At 37.3% G+C, this 21,551-nt stretch overlaps 1 protein-coding gene across 1 annotated transcript in view; it reads left to right on the top strand.

Moving 5' to 3' along the window:
* LOC110826163 (Vps51/Vps67 family (components of vesicular transport) protein) overlaps positions 1-21,551 on the top strand; it is a 34,195-nt gene that overhangs the window by 11,248 nt on the left and 1,396 nt on the right. Inside the window, exons 3-5 of the mRNA XM_088220386.1 lie at positions 1,619-1,899; positions 2,413-2,592; positions 2,761-2,938. Of these exons, the coding sequence (XP_088076512.1) occupies positions 1,619-1,899; positions 2,413-2,592; positions 2,761-2,938 (639 nt within the window). The remainder of the gene's footprint in view (positions 1-1,618; positions 1,900-2,412; positions 2,593-2,760; positions 2,939-21,551) is intronic.

The raw sequence follows: 21,551 nt of genomic DNA, 5'->3' as shown, positions 1-21,551 counted from the left end.
TTTGAATGCAGAAGATTTGTTTGAGTTATCAGTATGAAAAAGCCTAGCTAAGCTGACGCAAGGGCCTGACAAGGAAGTCTGGAATGCGCTGTTAATTACAACAGAAGGACAGAAACGACCAGGTGAGTTAAGGGGGTTCTTGAGCGTGTTTCTAAATGATTAGAAGGGTTATTCCCATTATGTGAGAGGTATAAATGATATTTAGAAAAGAGCAATCATTAAAGGTTTGCTGAAAAATGGAGAAAGAAAGTTTATATGTTTGCTAGAGACTAAATTGAAAGTTTTCTCTGATTCTATTGTTAACAACTTATGGAGTATGGGAAATTTCAGGTGGTTTGACTTACTGACTATGAAAGTGGTTGGGGAATTTTTCTTTGATGCTAGTGTAAATGGGATATGGGATGTGAGATACTTTAGGTGGTTTGCTGATTACACAGGAAGTGGTTGGTGTCATACTTACGTTAAACATGATATGTCCAGCTTGGAAGATCATTTGCTAGGTGGTGGCAGCGAAGGAATTAGATCCCTTGTGGTTTTTCTCTCAACTCTTTTGGTTAATTAGTAACTACTTTATTCTCAAAGATCTTCATGGAGAAAATTTATAGTTGGTCAATGTAATTTGGTTTGATGGGTGATGCTTGAAGAGAGGGACGGATGCATATGGCTCTAGCTTGTGGAGATGGTTTGCTAAAGAGCAGGAACCAAGTTTGGACCTTATTCGCTTTTATATTTGTATTGGAAAGGTGATTTATTTGGCTTGACCATTGGTGAAGAGTGCCTTTAGATGAAGTTTTCCTACTAGTTCCGCCACTGCTCGGTTAAGAAAAGTGAAGGTTAGCAAATGGTTTGTGGTGTACAATTTCAGAATCCATTGGAATATAGAACCTTCATTACTGGGAGATTGATGATTGGATTTCTATGTTGGCAAGTCCAGAATCAAATTAAATTCACCTTGCCAGATATGATAGACCAATATGGAAATTCAGCGAGGACTACAACTTTCAATGTTACAATTCTTGGTTGTTTCTGTTGGAAGGAAGCTTAAAAACCAGAGTTTCCTCTCATGTTGTTTCTTTGTTTGAGAGGCAGTTGGGGAAGAATTCCAACCTTGGACAGGCTTTGGAGACAAGGAAGAACTTTGGTTAATGGCTGTTCTTTTTTCTAAACAAGTGTGGATTCCTAGGCCATCTGAAACTTGAGGACTTAAGGACGCATTGTATAGCTTTCTCAATCTTAACTGAGCAAATGTGTTTCCTTGAGGGATCACTGCAGAGGTTCGCACAAAGAGAAAACTATCTCCTTCATCCCACTGCCTATTTTATGGACATTTGGAAGGAGAGAGATAAGAGTGTTTGGAAATTCTTCCTCATCCTCCATTTCTGTTAACATTAGGCATTAGGACCCTCTGTACTTTGTTTGAGTGTTACTCTATTTATGATGGGGCTGAGGTAATTATTTTGTAGAATGTGTTATGAGAAGTAGATTTATTCATTTGTCCAGTAATTGGTGCTTGGGATTGCTGTTTCTTGTTAACTTACTTTCTTCTTTTAATAGATGTGATTAAATTTAGTGATCTGTTGGTGTTGATTCTTTTCCCTGTGATGTATGAATTGTGCAGGTGATTGACATTTATAGGGGCTTTATATCTGCTAGAGAAGCCAATGGACCTCAAGTTTCAGAAAAAGGAATTTTGCAAATTTTGTTAGATTTAAGATTTGCTGCTGATGTCCTTTCTGGGGGTGATGCCAGTACGAATGAGGAGGTATCAAGAAGTCCGATGACAAAGTCACATTTCAGGCGGAAGCTGGATCAAAGGCAGACCAGGTCTGTCCTCAGAGAGAGAGTGGATGGGTTGATTGCCCAGCTTTCACAAAACCTGGATCCCATAGATTGGCTCACGTAAAGATTCTTTCCTTTTCCTTTTTTTTTTAATATTTTCTATAGTTCATGTTTGTCAGACCTATTTTCCTCTTACTTCTGGAAGTTAATTCTTTTGTAACAACCATAATGTAAGATAGGTTTGAAGTTCTAAGTTGAGCAGTCCCTTTATATGTTTTAATATGCTTACCTTCTTGAGCGGTATAAATATTAGTTAGATACTTTGTCTGGAAGATCCTTTTCTTACTGGTATTCCATTTGTACATCCATCTCGATGTTCATGATAGTTTAGCAAGGAAAAAGTATAGCAAAAAGAGTGTATTTAATTTTCATATGGACAAAAGAGCTTTTATTGTGTCAAATGCATCATGAGTGGTTATACTAGCAAGAATGCCTGTATTGGAACCGACGAAGATGTAAATTTTACACATAACCATTTCCTTCTCCTTAATTACCTAATTAATAGATGTATCTTCCTCTATTTCCTGACCCACCAAAATTCTTCTTTTTTTTTCCTCTCTTGACATACCAAAGATACGAGCCTTACCTCTGGGAAAATGAAAATCAGTCATATCTACGGCATGCTGTCATCTTTGGATTCTTTGTGCAACTTAAGCGTATGTACACAGATTCCGTGCAGAAACTGCCCACTAACTCAGAATCGAATATTATGAGATGTTCCACAGTTCCCCGCTTCAAATATCTTCCAATAAGGTTAGCATTTTTTATATATATATTTTTTATTTTTATAAAAAATCTGTCTTTACATTGATTATGGTTTTCTCTTGGATATCATGTTTTCCACCAAATTATACATTTGCTGCTTTTAATTGTTAATAAATTAGAATTATTTTCTGATTTAATTTCATCTGGATTCTGCAGCGCTCCAGCATTGTCTTCAAGAGGTACAACCAAGACATCCCGTGCAGTTGCTCCAGATGATATTTCGACAAGAAGTTCCTTGAATGCTTACACAAATGGAGACCTTTCTCGAAAAATTGATTTGGATGATAACTCAAGTTTTGGAGTGGCAGCTCCATTTTTGAAATCTTTTATGCAGGTATATCATCCTCTGCTTCATCCATAAAGTAGTCTTGTATTGCTTTTGTTAAACTGTTAACTGTTTGAAGATGGAAGATATCCTTGAAATGGGCATATCGATAAAACGCTTCTAACTCTTGGACAGCAATACATATGGGTTCAGTAAGTTTTCAAGGAAAAATTGACTGATTTAGGATCATGAGTATTTTGGAATTTTATAGAGTGGAAATTTACTGTTATATGCAGATATTGGAAACTAACATGCAATGGGAGAGAATTCAGAAACAGCTTGAAACTTTTTATACGGAAAGATGCTGGGAAGGGGCACTTGAACTTAGGTCTATGCATCCACCTGCCATTTGGCTAAGCAATGGTGCCAGAAAGCCAAATAGTTATATATTTTAGTCTTGTTAATGTTAGGAGGCCAGCTGTTTGGTGCTGTCACCTTCTTGATTGGGAGAGAATACGAGAAACCTGAGGTTTAAAATCATTAAAAATAAAAATGAAAAATAATGGACATATTCTTAACGGAGAAAGGAAACCAGAAATCTGAAGTTCAAAATCATTAAATTTGAAAAGTGAAAAATAGTGGCCATTAAATACAGAAAATTTTACCTGTCAATATGTTTTCTTATATGCATAAGTGTGGCCTTTTTTGGCTAGTTAGCCATCCAATTGAGAGGTTTTCTTGAATGTCAATTTGTATCTTATGGGCACATCAGTTTGTTCCTTGTGATGTGGCTGTTAAGAAATTATCTTCATGAATATTGTTCCTTATGATGTGGCCATTCTTGTAACAAGTAATAGGAAATTGGAAGAGGATTCTTGTAATAAGAAATAATCATATACTGCTTGACACACCTAATGCAATGATGTGTTTCTCATGACTAGGAATAGTTCAACCTTCAGGGTGGGAGTAGAATTGGCTTGAACATGAGCCGTTATAATTTATTTAGCAGCCATTAAAATTTTCGCTATACCCATGAGTCGAATGTTGGCATCTTTATTTAGTTAGATTATAGTGGTGTTGGAGAGATATGAGGTATTCAAGGGAGGAGTTCACGGTGGAAAGGAAGTACTTATTTAGCGGGAAGCCGGTAGCAAAGGGGCAATGATTGTCCAGATTCAGGAAAAACGGAGAAGCAGTAGCTATGTGCTCAAAACGAGTCTCTGCAGAGCTGAATGGTTAACCAATTGCCTCACTGCATTGCTGAAAGAAAACCTCCTGTATAGTCTGGTTTACAGAGAAGATAATGGGTACCTGTGCGGCACTGAACAAGAATGACAGAGGATGATTTCTTTGAGTTACAAAGTTCAAAGGCGCCAAACTATCAAACAGGGCATCCTAGAATGGTCGAGCAGAAAGGGATGGAGAAAGGTGGCTGAAACCCTCTCCTCCTTCGCAACCACGAAAAATGGAAAAGAAGAGGAGAACTCGATTACGGAAGTACATGAAACTGGGACCTTTTAACACCAGATTGTTCCATGGGGAGAATATTGCCAGTGTGATGCTGAAACCTCAAGCTGCTGACAACACCATCGGTGGTCAAAAGTAGATTGAAGAGATGCCTTTTTCGATTTTCAAATCCGCCAAGGCTTGCCACATAACTTACTGCTGCAACAAAATCAGAGAGTACGATTCTGGGAGGATTTTATGGAAATCTGCAGGCAAGTATAACACTATCTGCTTACGCGTAATGGCTGATGGGTGTGGTAGTCGTACAGTGAGGTAGGCCTCGCTCACACATTAGAGTCAACATCGGCCTTTGACCTACTGGAAAGCTCTTGAGGATGGGCTTTTCACAAGGAAAACAGAACCTGCACCCGGGGTATTCGGGTCCCCCATATAATTGGCAAGCCCAAATAGAGGAAAACAGGAGGTCCGACATCACTGATCTGTGACCTAGGTCTGAAGTGGGTTTCGGACTCTGAAATGGATCCCTATTGCGTTGGATGAAGCAGAGTGAACAAAGGATTGATAAGGGAACAACCGGCTGGAAAATTCAAAGCAAAAGTTGAAATCCATTGTGGTTTATGGGTTTCACAGCTCTTAGACAGCTGCTGCTCTAGTGACTATGGCTGTTGAGGAAAATCAGAAGGATTTAACAGCTCCCACCACTTAGCCTCAATCTGTTTCAAGAAGGGAAATAAAAAAATGGGTTATAAAACATATTCAAGAATTGAAAAGGCTGTGCGAACAGGGTTTTGCCAAAGAGGTATGAGAAAGACAGAGGTGCAAACACTGATGAAGGTGAAGTAAATAATGATTGTTTTATGTTCCCAAGATCAAGATCTTGTCACTGAGCAGTTATCTGAAATTTCTGGTTCCAAAATCTGTTTCTTTTCCATGTTGTGATTTTTTGAGCGAGATACTTTGTGAAAATAGATTATAGCTAATCAAAGAGAGCTACTACCATGGAGCTTGTTAGAGAGAGCTCCAATCTCGTACTTTAAAATAATATTCTAATTTATTATATTAATAGCAAACATTTCCTTTTATATAGACGTTATAATTTTTATTTAAGAATATTAATCTAATTTGGAATCTAAATATAATTAGGAATACTCTGTTAAAATATTGGAAATGCTACACTATTTAGGAACCAAATATTAATAAAAAATATATATATTATTTAGGAATTTAATACTAATTAGAGTTCTAACTATTTAGGAATCTAATATTAATTAGGATTTTATATTTAATTAAACATCAATTTCCTATTCTTGTTGTGCCTTTCATATTTGTCCTCAACATTACTCTCACCTAGTTTTCAAGTTTGTTATCAAACTTGAAATGTGGATGTAGCTGTCTCGTTGGTCTTTTCTTGTTGTTCAATATCATATTCAATTTCGAGCCAAAATAGCCGTTTACATTGGTGACCTGAAACAAATAGTTCATCGCAGTTATAACACAGCCCCTTCAGTCTTCTTTCTGCCATCTTTGCCCTTGTTAGTTTTTTTATAACTGGAGAAGGAGTGTTACCAGAATGTGTCGTAATATTGTTACTCCTGAACTGAATTGTTACGCTTGGTCACGAATTAAGAAGGTTCACTATAATTGTGTTTGGTCATAATCCACAAGTACTGTTTCTTTTCAAAATCAATGGCTATACTCATTGCATGCACAAGTGTGGCAAGTGATTGCATCTCGACCTCAAAGCGGAGATAATTGATCAGTCATGTTGTAAACAAACTTATATGTGATCAACTTGAATAAATCTATTTGCCCGTGCCAATTTTTCTTAATATGATACTCCTTAATTGACCCCCTATTTGTTTCAAGTTCACCAGCACTCCCAACGGGTCGCTTCTGGTTGCCGGTCCAAATCTTTTCTAGCAGTATTCCTTGAATCCGGCCCAGTTGATTGTGGGTTGTTTGGATTCTAATTGATGATACCAAAGTTGTGCTTCACTGAACATGTGGAAGGCAGCCAATTCCACCTTATCTCTTTCCGGTGTGTCTTGATTGATAAAAATTTTTTTACACCGATGTAATCAGATAAGAAGATTTTCAGAACTGTCGAAGGTTGGAAAATCTAATTTAGTGTAGCAAGAAACAACCACATTACCTGGGTGATGGTTTGTGCCTTGTGAACAACTTCCCGCGTGAAACGCTTGGGGCGATTGTTCTCGCGGATTATGATTATTAATAGTTCCTTCTGAAACGATTCGCATGTTCTGACCAATTCCAGCTAACATCTTCTTGAATTGTGAGGATAACTCTTGCAACTGACTACTTAAGCGTCTTTCGATTTCTGTCGTCTGTGCTTCGTTTGCAGCGAAACTTCCTTTACCATCAATCGTAGATCTTCCATTGTTGTAGAGTCACCCATTGTGTTAGCCTTTGATACCAATTTGCTATGTTCCCGAGATCAGGATCTTGTCATTGGGCGGTTATCTGAAAATTTTGGTTCTAGAATCTATTTCTTCTCCTTATTGCTATTTCTTAAACGATCTGTTTTGTAAAAATAGATTATAGCTCATCAAAGAGAGCTGCTACTTTGGATTTCATTAGACAGAGCTCCAATCTCGTACTTTAAAATAATATTATGATTTATTTTATTAGTAGCAAACATTTCCCTTTATATAGATGTTACAATTCTTATATAGAAATGTTAATTTAATTTGAAATTTAAATTTAATTAGAAATACTTTAGTAAATATTGAAAATTCTATACTATTTAGAATTTAATACTAATGGAAAATATATATATTATTTAGGGATGTAATACTAATTAGAATTTCAACTATTTAGAAATCTAATATTAATTAGGATTCTAACTATTTATAAATTTAATACTAATTAAAATTTCATATTTACTTGAACATCAATTTCTTATTCTTGATGCGTCTTCCATATTTGCATACATAACAGATTGGTCCTCCTTTGATTCATTCAGTGTAGAAAAAGAGATGCTAGAAGAAGAAGAAATAAATGTAGAAGAGGTAATCAATGCTAGAAGAGGTATCTAAGACAACGTCTGTGAAGTGTGAGAAGGCATACAGTTCCTATTCTTCGACAATAGGAAGGAGGAGCTGAGGAAGGAGGTGAGTAAGGGGCTTTCTTTAAGTAGGAAGCTTAAAGAGAATGTCAGAACAAACAAAGGGCAAACATTGGCTGTGGGCAAGGATTAGTTCCAGAGTACTAGTGGCAAAACTGGGAAGTCTTCGAGTTAGAACCATACCCCTCTTATCTTTTTATAACCAACCTCTTCCTTTACATGGTATAAGGAAAGGTGTAGACAACATTCCCTCAAGCAGAGGCATTCTACAACTTAAGTTGGATGTGGGACACCACAAGGGGCTGTTGGAAAACAATATTTCCTAGGGGAAAAGCTTGTGACATTAAGCCAATAGGGATCAGGAGGCTTCGTCCACTCTTATGGACAAACGAGATTTGAGGGTAGTCGGGGATTGAGAGGAGGATGATAGAGTTGTCATGTTCCCACGGACATATACTGATAGAAAGAAAAAAGGGGAAGAGTCAGGGAATAGAAGAGTGACACAGAGTGGATTTTTTATAAGAAAAAAATAACTAGGCTAGGGAGGGATTATCATAAGGGAAAAAATTAAAGAGGTTTTGAGGGAGACCTGATGTGGTTATGATATAGGAGACAAAAAATGAAGTGATTGATATTGTAACATCCCGAACTTTTGCACTTTAACGTGTGGTTAAAGTCTTTTTTAAAGTCGAAAATTAATTTTTTGGTATTTTAATTTTATCATTTTTTTATTAAAATTAGTATTTGTTTATTATTAAATTTGATTTTGTTATAATTATTATTTTAAGTATTTTTAGAAAATGGTAGAAAAGGAGAAAATTGGAAAAAGGGAAAAAAATCCCTTGGTACCTGCGTGAATCAACCCACAGTATTGTGCGCGGTTGCATCGCGTGGGCCTGTATGTCAACACCTGCGCAGTATTGTGTGCGCAAGTCCGTGCACTGTATGCACTGACGTGCACGCAAGCGGCCTGCGCGCGCAGCGTAGCAACTTTGCATGCTGTCAGCCACGATTATGTCGCATGCTTCCCCATGCCATGTGGGTCCCACCGCCACGTGTCCTTGGATTTTGGCCATGTGGCGAGCATCTATAGCCCCCCAAAATCTATTTAACTCTTCTCATTTGCACACATCCATTTCTTCTCTCTTTTCCACCATTTTTCATTCTTGCATTATTAGAATTTTAGAGAAAGAAAGAGTGAAGGTTAGAGAGAGAAAGAGGCAATAAAGAAGAAATGAAAGTAGGAGTTTTAAGAGCTTGTTTGAGGATTACTAGAAGTCCTTTTCTCTAATTCCAAAAGATTAATCGATTCGGTTTTGATAAGGGATTCTTTGGTATTTTTTCTTACATTTCTAAATGCATTTCTAAAAAGAATAATTTAAATGTTGAATGATTTATGATGCATGAATTTCTATGATGATTGACGATTGTTTATTTAGATATAAAAATATGAAATTATTGAGTATGATGATTTTGATGCATAAATCTTTATGGTGATTAACAATTGCTTAATTGAATATGAAATAGTGAGCATGATGCATAAAAAAATGATGATTGGAAAATGCATGCAGGTTTGGCCCTTCGCCTTGCCTTGATAATGGCAAAGAGGGTTATCCTAGTGGCCTTGGACCGAATATGTATTTAGATTCCCACCGGATTCTAAGCACGAGACTATTGTGATGGAACATTAAATTTAAAAGATAAAGAATGAAAATCCATTTAACTATTATTTCTAAAGAATTTCTATCTCTCCTTACTTTGAATATGAAATGTTGGTGAACCGTTCCCTGTGAATGATCGATGTTCCTTCTGACGAGGTGGATACACGATATGATATGTAGAGCCACAGTGGCGACGTACAACCATGGTTATATATTACACCCAACATAGAAATAGAACCGACCCAATATAGAAATAGAACTCTATGGTCATTCACAGTGGTAGGCGGGATTCCCTCTGCCCTCAGTGGATATGTGTTGGAACGGTTTGCTGCGGAGGTAGGTAAAAGACTTAATAAGGCACAAACATGATTAGAATAGTTGTTTGACACTTTATGATGATTTTGTATATGGTTCTTCTATTTTATCTTGATCTTGTTGTGTTCTCAGTTGGTTCAACTAGTTTCTATTGCAATGCTTGTTTATGATTGATTCTATACTTTCTATGTCTTTATTGTTCAATATGTTGATTTTTTTTAAAAAAAATAATAGTCTTTTCTAAATGTTTGAATTGAGCTCACCCTGTAGAGGCTTCTGAGGTAAGTTATTTAGTTGAGGAATGACGTTTTATTCCAAAAATTAATCACCTTCTTAAACCTTAGCTGTGTGGTTTAAACATTGTTTCCTTTATTGAGTTTATATAGAACTCACCCCTAATCCGTGTCCCCCAGATGATGTGGAAATTGAGGAATTGCTCCCTGAATTGCCTCCTAAAGCTTGCCGTTCCCAAATACTTAGTGAATCTCTAGAGTATAATTCGAGTGTAATAGTTCAGCTTGCACTCTGATGTACTATTTTGTAAGAACTCTATCTTTTATATTTTTGATACTTAGGGTTGCCAACTTATGGCCTTTGATGTGATTATTAACCCTAAGTTACTTTGTAAGGGATGTCTTATCTTCTGCTTCAATGATAAACTTGTTATTAGTACTTGTAACTACTTGGTAGTTGACTCCTTTTTACTCTCTAAGTATTAGGGATGTTACAGATATGGTGTTTATTCGGAGCATTTGGGACAGTCGTTTCAGGGAATGGGAAGCTATCTCCTCTATTGGTGTATCTGGTGAGATCTTGATCATTTGGGATACTAAGTTCACCACAAAAAAATTGACTTGATTACGGGAACCTACTCGCTTTCAGTGCTATTGATCATTAAAGGCAAGGGCTCTTGATGATTTATGAGTGTTTACGAATCCACTAGATAGAGAGCTAAAGCCTCTTTTTGGGAGGAATTGTGTTACTTGGCGGCCTATGTGACTCTCTTTAGCGTGTTACAAGTGATTTTAATGTATGTTGGTTTCCTTTAGAGAAAGTTGAGGGAGGAAGTAGGATGACTACATCTATGGAAATCTTTAACACTTCCATCGAGGAGATGAGGTTAAGGGATTTACTTTTGGAGGACACTCGGTTCACTTGGTCCATTGGTAGATTGGGCGTTGTCTCCTCACGCCTGGATTGTATCTTGATTTTCTCATTATGGAAAACTTTTTCCTCGATTTGGTCCATGAAGTGCTCTCACGGCACGTCTTTGATATTTTCTCATCCTTCTTGAATTACAATGAATCAGATGGGGACCTACCATTTTTTAGTTTGAAAATATGTAGTTACGGCACTCGAGTTTCAAAGAGATGGTGAAAAGGGTGGAAGGATAAGAACAGACTAAGTTGGGAAGGGTTCAGCTTCTTGCGTAAATTGAAGAATTTGAAGGAAAAAATTAAATTTTGGAACAAGGAAGAGTTTATGAACACCACTTCCAAGAAGGCTGGTATTTTGGAGAAGATTAAAGCCTTAGGCAAATTGGCAGCAGAGGGGACCATCTCAGAGCAACAAAAAGGAAATTATCAGACTTAAAGATGAGCTTGACATGGTGCTCATCTGTGAAGAAGAGAGTTGGAGACAAAAATCCGAGCTGAAATGGGTTAAGAAAGGTGATTCTAACACTTGCGTGTTTCATAGAGTGGTTAATGAGCAAAGAAGGAAGAGCATCTAACGCGGGGAGAGTATGAGGATGATCGAGTCAACTCTTGAAACCTACTCAACGTATGCAATACTGAAATTATAACCATTTAGAATTAAACTTCTCCCTCTAATTGAATGTACAATCCCAGAAGGAAAGAAAAAACAAAAATTAGAAAAAATAAATAAGGAAAGGAGAAATGTCACGAAATTACCGATAAGTTGATTCTCGCTTCTTAGCTCAATAAGATTTCTGAAGACTCCTGCTTCCCGAAAAACTTGAATAAGCTAATTTTAGCAAAAATGTTAAAAGAAAAAATATCGAATATCTGAAGAATTCTTTCAAATTTGTTCTCAAATAATGTGTTTATATCCTAGGGGCAAAGGTCTATTTATAGTTTTTCATGAACAATCTAAATAAGTATAAAATCTTAAGATAATTTAATAAAAAAATATTTTAGATAAAATTCTATCTTAAATTAAGATAAATACATAATAAAATAATTATTTTATATCAAATAAATAAATTAAATAATTTTAAGGGACAAAATTATAATAAAATAATAATTAAAATATACTAATATTTATCCCATGTAAATTCCACGTAAAATACATGTAGAAATCACATTAAAATAATAGGATAAATAATAAGATTAAAAATATAATAAAATAATAGTTTAGGATAATTTTAAGATTAAAATATTATATAATTAATTTTTAATTTAAATAATAATAATTAAATAATGAGGTAATAATTACCATGTGAATTTTGTAAATTTGGCGGGGACGTGGAGAAAAAAGTCCAAAACTTACCACACACACACCCCTTACCCGTACGGGCTAGGGAAGCTTGCCCGTGCGTGCGCGACTTGGGCCAGGCCCCCTGTGCGCGCAGCCTTTGGGCCTCATGGCTCTGCGGCCCACTCGGGTTCCTCCTCGGCTGGGCCCGCGGCTGTTGTTGGGTCGGCTTGCTAGGCCGGACATTTGGCCCAGTTTCTTCTCCCTTGGATGCGGGTCCGCTAAATCGAGCCTCTAGATGAGGGCCAGTCTTCGGGTCTTCCGATGGGCCTCGGTTGGCCCACATGCAGGGGCGTGCAGCATGGGCCGCACATTCTCCTCGGGCGCGCGGCTTGCTAGGTTACAGGTTGGGCCTAGCAGATCGGGTGGCGAGCTGGGTGACTCAGGTCGACCGCCTGCGGGTACCTCTCCTCCGTGCGTCGTCTTTTAAGATCAATTTGAAAGCCCACAACTCATCGTCGTTGGTGATTCTTTGGGCCGGTTGTCTCAGCGGCCTATAAGGCTTCCACGTCTTGATGGCATCAATGATCTATCTTACTTGATCTAAGCTTGCATGAACTGGATCCTTGTGCTTCATGGGATTGAGTCTTGTCGTCGAATCTTGACTCCGATTCCTTGGTCCAGGCTTCTCCTAGGCCTTGTTTCCGAATTGGCACGAAATCTGATGTTTGTCTCCCAGGTAACTGGAATGCCCTCCTAGGGTCACATCATCTCATAAAACAAGAATCTCACCGATGTCATTTGTTATGGAGTTAATCAGCCACAAGATGACCAGATTATTCTCAATCTTTCAAGTTTGAAATTTCGGGTTGTCAGTGCTTGATTGGATGACTTCTACTGTGAGGTATTCTTCTCTTCCTCTTCCATAGATAAATATCTTGACCAATTTTGACCATTGAATGTAGTTGCTTTCGTTATTTTGTGCCTTGTGATTAGAATTTGTGTGACTTCCAAGTTGGGTTGTTTGATCGAAATAACTCCATCAAACAAAGATATAGCTTCAGATATATCATTGGTTCTTGTCATGACCATCGGTATGTGGTCATTGAAAAGAGAGAAAAAAAATTCAAGGTTCAGAGATTCTACTCTGATATCATGAAAATTTGTAATTAAATTTTTCACTTCTTAATTTTATTCATGATACTTAATTTACAATAGGTGAATATATATATGAGAAAAAAAATATAGTTTTAGTAGAAAACTAAATGCAAACCAATCCCATGAAAGGAAAAGAACTTCAAAGTTATAGAAGTCAAATATAATTCTATTTTATGAGGAGATTTTTCCAAATATACCAATATGTATAGAAATTGGACTTCTACAAAAAGTCAGATTCCTACAATTTCCAATAAATTCCTTTAATGAAAGATCTATACTTATTGTGTAGAGCTCTTGGAAATATCAAGTGATCTCCATCCTAATAACATCACTACTCATTCTATTATCGAATTCTAATTCCTTAATGATGCTGATGTGATCCTAGGAGGACTTTCTAGTTATCTGGGAGGCAACCATCAGATTTCGCACCAATTCGGAAACAAGGCTCAGGAGAAGCCAAAACCAAGGAAATGGAATCGAGATTTGACGGCAAGGCCCAATCCCATGATGCCCAAGGATTCAGTTCGTGCAGCTTAGATTGGATCATCGATGCCATCAAGACCAAGAACCAAGAAGCCTTATGGATTGTCGAGACAATCGGCCCAAAGAAGCATCAACGACAATGAGTTGTGGGCTTTTGAATCGATCCTAGAAGACGACAGTGGCGTGTCCGAGACGACGCACCGAGGGAGGTACCTGCAGGCGGGCGACTCGAGTCACCCGACCCGGTAGGCCCAACCCACAACCTAGCAAGCCGCGCGCATGAGGAGAACGTGTGACCCATGCCGCACGCCCCTGCAGGTGGGCCAACCGAGGCCCATCAGGGAGACCCGAAGACCGGCCCTCATCTCGAAGCCCGACTCAGTGGACCTGCACCGGAGGGAGAAGAAACAGGGCCGAACGCCTGGCCTAGCAAGCTGACCCTGCAGCAACCATGGGCCCACCCGAGTGGGTCCCGGACCCGTGAGGCCCAAAGGCCGCACGCGGGCCCGACCCAAGCCGCACGTGCGGGCTTCCCTATTCCGTACGGGTGAGGCATGTGTGTGTGGTAAGTTTTGAACTTTTTTCTCCACATGCCCCATGTGATTTTTCAATTAATATTCACATGATAATTATCACTTCATTATTTAATTATTATTATTTAAATTAAGAATTAATTATATAATATTTTAATCTTAGGATTATCCTAACTTTTTATTTTATTATATTTTTAATCTTATTATTTATCCTATTATTTTAATGTGATTTCTACATGTATTTTACGTGGAATTTACATGGGATAAATATTAGCATATTTTAATTATTATTTTTATTGTAATTCTATCCTTTAAAATTATTTAATTAATTTATTTGGGATAGAATAATTATTTTATTATATATTTATCCTAAATTAAGATAAAATTTTATTTAGGGTATTATTTTATTAAATTATCTCAAGATTTTGTACTAATCTACATTGTTCGGGAAAGACTATAAATTGATCTTTGTCCCTATGATATAAATACACCATTTGAGAATAAATTTGAGAGAATTCTTGAGAGTTTTGACTTTTTTCTTTTAATTTTTTTGCTAAAATTAGCTTTTTTAAATTCTTCAGTAACCAGTAATCTTCAAAAGTCTTGTTGAGTTAAGGAGCGGAGATCAACTTATCGATAAGTCCGTGGCGTTTTTCCTTTTCTTGTTTATTTTCTCTAATCTTTGTTTTTACTTTCCTTTTAGCATTGTAGATGCAATTAAAGGGAATGGTTTAATTCTAGGTAATTATAGTTTTGGTATTGCATACGTTGAGTTGGTTTCAGGAGTTGATTTAATCTTCCCCATACCTTCCTGCATCATGAGACGACACACAAAATTTGGAAAGTAGCCAAAAAATTTTACTCAAGTAAAGAAAGCACATCATAAATTTTTGCCATTAAATTTAGCCTCCATGACCTGTGACAAGAAGATTTATTCATAATTTAGTAGTAGGGTATGCTCACCCGTCACTGGTAATGACTCGGTGTATTTGAGGAACTTGTATGGAGCTGTGTAGATGATGGAGCATGCTACAGAGAAATTTTAGAAAGAAAAAAAAAATTCAAATTTATCATGGGGTTAAATAAAAATTTAGATGTAGGGGAGAAAAAAACGTGGAAGGAAATCATTACCTAGTATTTGTGAGGTATTTTCTGAGGTAAGGAGAAAGAAAGCAGAAAAAAGGTAATACTGAAAGATGGATTCACAAACCCTACTATTGAGCAAAACTCCATGTTGTCTGTCCGAGGCCCTCATCCCAACTTAGACAACCGTTAAAAAAAGGGAAGGGCTTGGTGTGATCATTACAGAAAACCAGGTCATACTCAAGACAATTGATGGAGAATTCATAGAAAACCAACTAATTTGAAGACCATAAAAATTATGTCTCTATTGATGAAGCTGTCTCCACTAAGGAATTATGTCCTTTCAGCAAAAAGTAGATAGAAACCCTCCAAAAAATGTTCCTACATCAAAATTCCATTAACAAAAACATGAGATTTGGGACAACAGCCCAAAAAGGTAATTTTCTTGGTGCTTTTAATGCTATACCCAACGTGTGGATGTAAGTGGGAGATGGCTCTAACTTGGGGTTTTGGGAGGATTGATCGTTGGGCAACCAATCTTTAGCTTTTCAATTCCAAGCCTCTACAGTTTATTCCTCCAACGCCATGCCTAGATATCTTGTTTTATGACATATACTGATGGTAGGAGTTCTTAGAAGTTTCACTTATCTCGCAACTTATCCGATAGGGAGACTTCGGATATGTTAACTTTATTGGACTTATTGGCACCTATTACTTTGTCCTCCCAGCCTGATCAAAGATTATGGACCCTGAAGTCTTTATATATTTTCACTTGTAAGTCTCTCTCGATTCCCAAGACTCTATGGTTTATCTTTTTGACACCATGCACAAATATCTTGTTTTATGGCATCTATTGATAGTAGGAGTTCTTGGAACTTTCACTTATCTCGCAACCTATCCGACAAGGAGACTTTCTGATATGTTAACTGTAAATTTAGAGAATGGAAAAATTCTCTCCTTCTCTTATTTTTCCCAACGTATGGTACCTATATATAAGTAGGGGATAAAATTAATTCCTAACAACTTTATGGGGATGTGGGATAACAACTTTTGGTGAAGAACAAACTCTTAACCACTAGGAGGTTACCCTACAACAAAAGGAAAAACAAGAAAACAGAAATACAACAAATCCCTTTTTATGATTTTCTACACTCCCCCTCAATCTAGTTTACATATATATTAAGTAAACCTAAATTGGATACAAGATCGTCAAGGGCCCTTTTTGGTAGAGTTTTTGTTAGAATGTCTGCTGTTTGTCGACTGGTAGGAATATGTATGAGTGTTATAGTTTTGTCTTCAATTTTTTCTTTGATAAAATGTCGATTGATTTCTACATGCTTGGTTCGATCATGATGCACTGGATTCTTGGCCATACTAATGGTTGATTGATTGTCACACTATACTTTCATAGGAGTGGTAACTGAAGTTTTTAGTTCCAATAGTATTCTCCTCAACTATACTCCCTCACATATTCCATGAGTGAATACCCGAAATTCAGATTTTGCGCTGCTATGTGATACCACTGACTGTTTCTTGCTGCGCCAAGTGACCAAGTTTCCCTAGACATAAGTACAGTAGCCTGATGTAGACTTTCTGTCAGTTATTGATCCTGCCCAATCGGCGTCAATGAAGATTTCAACGTCTCTATTTATTGGTTTTTGAAGGAATAATCCTTGACCTGGAGTCATCTTTAGGTATCTGAGGATCCGATATACTGCACTTATGTGTTCCTCGGTTGGTTGAGTCATGAATTGGCTCATTGTATCAATTGCGAAATTGATGTTTGGTCTTGTATGTGCCAAATAGATGAGTTTGCTTACAAATCTTTTATACCTCTCTTTATCAACTGGCTTATCACAAACCTTGAATCCTAGCTTAGTTGTTGGATCCGTAGGTTTAGATTCGAACATTCCTGTCTCTCTTAAGAGATCTAGAACATATTTCCGTCGTGATACTGAATTCCCTTCTTGAACCAAGGTATTTCCATACCAAGGAAATACTTGAGCGTTGCAAGGTCTTTGATCTCAAATTCTTTGGTTAAGAATTCTTTAAGTTTTTGAATTTCCTCCATATGATCTCCTGTCAAAATGATATCGTCAACATACACAATCAAGATAGTTTTCTTACTCGAGGTACAATGCTTGACAAATAATGTATGATCTGACTAACATTGCTCATATCCCACTCGTTTCACTACCTTAGTGAATTCATCAAACCATGCTCTTGAGGACTGTTTAAGTCCATAAAGTGACGTTTTGTGTTTGCACACCTTGTGGGAGTTGTATGTCATCTCAAGTGCCGGTGGAATTTTAATGTATACTTTTTCTTCTAGGTCACCATTGAAAAAAACATTCTTCACATCTAGTTGACAAATAGGCCAATCAAGGTTTGAGGCTAGTGAAAGTAATACCTGGATAGTATTGTGTTTGGCAACAGGAGCAAATGTTTCTTGATAGTCTATCCCATAAGACTGAGTAAAATCTTTAGATTCTAGACGAGCTTTATGCCGATTCACACTCCTATCCGGATTATGTTTAGTTGTAAAAATCTACTTACATTCTACCCGACGCTTTTCTATAGGCAGTTCTGTTAACTCCCATGTTTCATTTTTTTCAAGTGCTCTGATTTCCTCTTAGATAGCTGCTCTCCATTATGGTAATTGGAGTGCTTCATGGATCGTTTTTGGTTCTGTGGGATTGCTATTTAATTTGCTCACAAATGCATGATATTTTGAAGACAGCTTGTTAAATGAAACATAGTCTTGTATGGGATGTTTAGTGCATGACCGAGTACCTTTTCGCAAAGTAATAGGCAACTCAGTATCTGTATTAGGAGCTGTGACAGAGATCTCATTACTTGTTGAATTATGGATGCTTGGAGCAGGAATTAATTCATGACAATACTTGGTTGATTCGGGCACCTTCCCATCTTGAATCTTATTTCTTCTAATGTAGACACATAACTCACTATTAATTGCAGGTAATGTATTTTCAGTTTCTTCTATAGGCTCAGGATCTAGAGAAGATGTGTTTGGTGGTGGTGAGATATGTGGATAGAGAGAAGGTGTGTTCATATCCCACAATTGATATTTCTAAGTAAAATTCTTCTCATGAATTAATTAGTAGTGGGATAGAAATGTTGATTTTCAAAGAATGTCACATCCATTGTGTTGTAGAACCGAAGGGTATCCGGAAAGAAACATTTGTATCCTTTTTGGTTAGAAGAGTATCCAACAAAGATACATTTGAGGGCTTTTGGATCAAGTTTTCCTCGGAGATAGGCATGGATATGAACATAGGCTGAGCAGCCGAAAACCTTGAGTGGAAGGGTGTTTAGAACATGAGATTTAGGGAAAGTTTGTAAGAGAATATTATAAGGTAATTGAAAATGTAAGATACGGGAAGACATTCTATTTATTAAGTATGTAGTTATGAGTGTTGCCTCTCCTCAAAGATATTTTGGAACATGAGTAGTAAACATGAGTGATCGAGCAACTTCAAAGATATGTTTGTTTTTCTTTTCAGCTATGTCATTTTGCTGAGGGGTGTTGACACATGAGCTTTGGTGGATAATAACTTGCTCAGTAAAGTATTTTCTGATGGTAGTTTCAAAGTATTCATATGTATTATCAGATTTCAACACTTGTATCTTGGTATGAAATTGAGTTTGGATCATAGTGTTGAATTTCTGAAATATTTGTGCTACTTCAGATTTTTCTCTCATGAGAAATACCCAGATAATTTAAGTATGATCATCAATGAAGGATACAAACCAATTAGTTCTGGTGATGTTAGTAACCCTGGAAGGTCCCCATACATCACTGTGAATTAATGCAAATGGTTTTGAGGATTTGTATGCTAGACTAGTAAAGAAACTTTGAATATGTTTAGAGAACTGACACACTTCGCATTGAAATGAAAGTAGATTTTTATTTCTAAATAAAGATGAGAACAATTTTTTCAGATACAAGAAATTTGGATGTTCTAGTCGATAATGCCACAACATGATAGTATTGTCATGATTTACAGAAACTGAGTTTGCACACACTGATTGTGAATTTGTCTTTTAGAAGGGAAAGTGTCAACTTGAATAAGGTACAGTCCCAAATGCATCCTAGCATTGCCAATTGTCATCCCCGAATCCAAGTCTTGAAATTCACACAAGTTTGAGACAAATTTAGCAACACAATTTAGGTCCCGAGATAGTTTGCTCACGGATAATAAGTTACAATCCAAGTTTGGGACGTAGAGAACCGAATGGAGGATCAAATATAGTGATAAAACAATAGAATCCATTCCTTCCACTTTAGAGATTGACCCGTTGGTAATTTTTATGGTAATCTCTCTCTACACGGACTGTATTGTTAAAATAATGACACATCACAAGTCATGTGATATGATGTCTCGGAGTCTACAATCCACATTTGTCTTTTTATGGAGTAAGCTGAAAAACCAAGTAGAGTTTTACCTTTGTGTGCTACTGATGCATTACCAAAGTGATTCTTCTGAGAGAACATCTTTTGAAGAGCTTCCATCTGCTCTGGACTGAATAGGTTGCTTTCTATAGGAATCAAGGGTGTCTCTTCAGAAGTCGCATGGTTTCCATGGTGGTCGTTGAAGGCTTCAAATTTTGAGGGTTTCCTGTCACTAGGTTTTCTATGGAGTTTCCAACACTTCTCACGTAGGTGGCCTGGTTTCTTGCAGTGATCGCATCATGGACGTCCTTTCTTCCCACGGGAATCATGCGTTCGGGTTGTAAGTACAGAAGCATTTTCAGTCATGTGAGTGGATTGTGTCTCCCATCATCACTTTTTTTCGGCTTTCTTCTCGACAAATCTCGGAAAACACTTTTCGAATGCTCGGTAATGGTTTGATTCCTAATAACTGTCCTCGCACCTCATCCAGATTTTTATTTAGTTCCATTAGGAACTTGAAGATCCTTTTCTGCTCGATAATTGACTTGAAAACTTTGGTATCTTCGGGACAGCTCCAATGATGTTCCTTCAAACGCATCAAGCTGTTACCAATTTCGAGTGAGAGTGTTATAAAATTGAGTTACAGTTAAATCACCTTGTCGCAGATCGTGAAGAGTAGATTCGATCTTGAATATGGCCGATGTAGTCTTTACTGGGGTAGAATTCTCGAGCAGCTTCCTAGATTTCGTGCGCGGTTTCATAGAGTAAAAAGTTCTCTCCAATTTTGGTGGTCATGGAATTCACTAACCATGACATAACCATGCTATTTTCGATCTTTCATTTTCGAGCATTCGGATCATTGGCTGGTGTTAGTACGATTTTGCTGGTGAGGTATTCATCTTGGCCTTTTTCCCGGATAAATAGCAACACTGATGATGACCACTAGAGATAGTTATTACCGTTTAATTTGTGTCTAGTAATGAATGATGACGTCTATTCAACCAGTTCGTGGTTGATGGGCATAGGAAGATAGGAACCTGAGGAAACCTTGGGTGGAGAGGACGGTTGCTCATCTGTGGCCATCTGAAACTTCGGCTCAGTCAAGATGATAATTTTTTTGCATCAGATCTGCTCTAATATCATGTAAATTTAAAGAACGAAAAAATTATCTTCTTCTCTTATTTTCCCAATGTATGGTACCTATATATAAGTAGGGGATAAAACTAATTCCTAACAATTTTATGGGGATATGGGATAACAACTTTTGGTTAAGAACAAATTCTTAACCACTAGGAGGTTACCCTACATCAAAAGGAAAAACAAGAAAACAGAAATACAACAAAACCCTTTTTTTTATGATTTTCTACATTAACCTTATTGGACCTATTGGCACCTATCACATTTTGTCCTCCTAGCCTAATCAAAGATTATGGACCCTGGAGTCTTCAGGTATTTTCAGTTGTAAGTCTCTCTTTCAACACTTTACTAGTGCCCCTTCGAACAATTCTATTGCCAAGGTATTCAGGAAGGCTCCTGCTCCTTCTAAGGTGAAGCTTTTTGCTTGGACTACTATTTATCAAAAGATGAACACTAATGATCTGTTCCAGGTCCACCCCCCATATCGGGCCCCCTCTCTGGATGTATGTGTCTTGTGCTTTAGGAGAGGGGAAACTCGTGCTCATTTCTTTCTCCATTGTGACAGTGCATGGAAATTAGGGACATGTATTTTTAATTTATCCAGTTGTTATTGGGTGTCACACAACGGTGGAAACTTTCCTTATCATCTCTATTAATGAGAGGGGAGTGAGGGAAAAGGCTCTTCCACTGTGGCAAGGAGTTCTCTTTGCTGGTCTATGGTGTACTTGGTTCGCTCCCAACTCTCCAATCTTTAACAGCAGGCACACCTCCTACACTGAACTTTGGGAGAGGGTTATTTTTTAAGCTATCCTATGGGCCAAAGAGCATGGTCATTTCTGTGACATTAGCATCTCCATTCTCCACAGAAGTTGGGATCTTTTTATTAAAAGCATGTAGCCTTGTTGTTCGT

The sequence above is a fragment of the Carica papaya genome, chromosome 1 (assembly GCF_054855325.1).
Source record: "Carica papaya isolate Zhongbai chromosome 1, ASM5485532v1, whole genome shotgun sequence".
Classification (NCBI taxonomy): domain Eukaryota; kingdom Viridiplantae; phylum Streptophyta; class Magnoliopsida; order Brassicales; family Caricaceae; genus Carica; species Carica papaya.
This window is presented reverse-complemented; position numbering and strand designations above follow the sequence as displayed.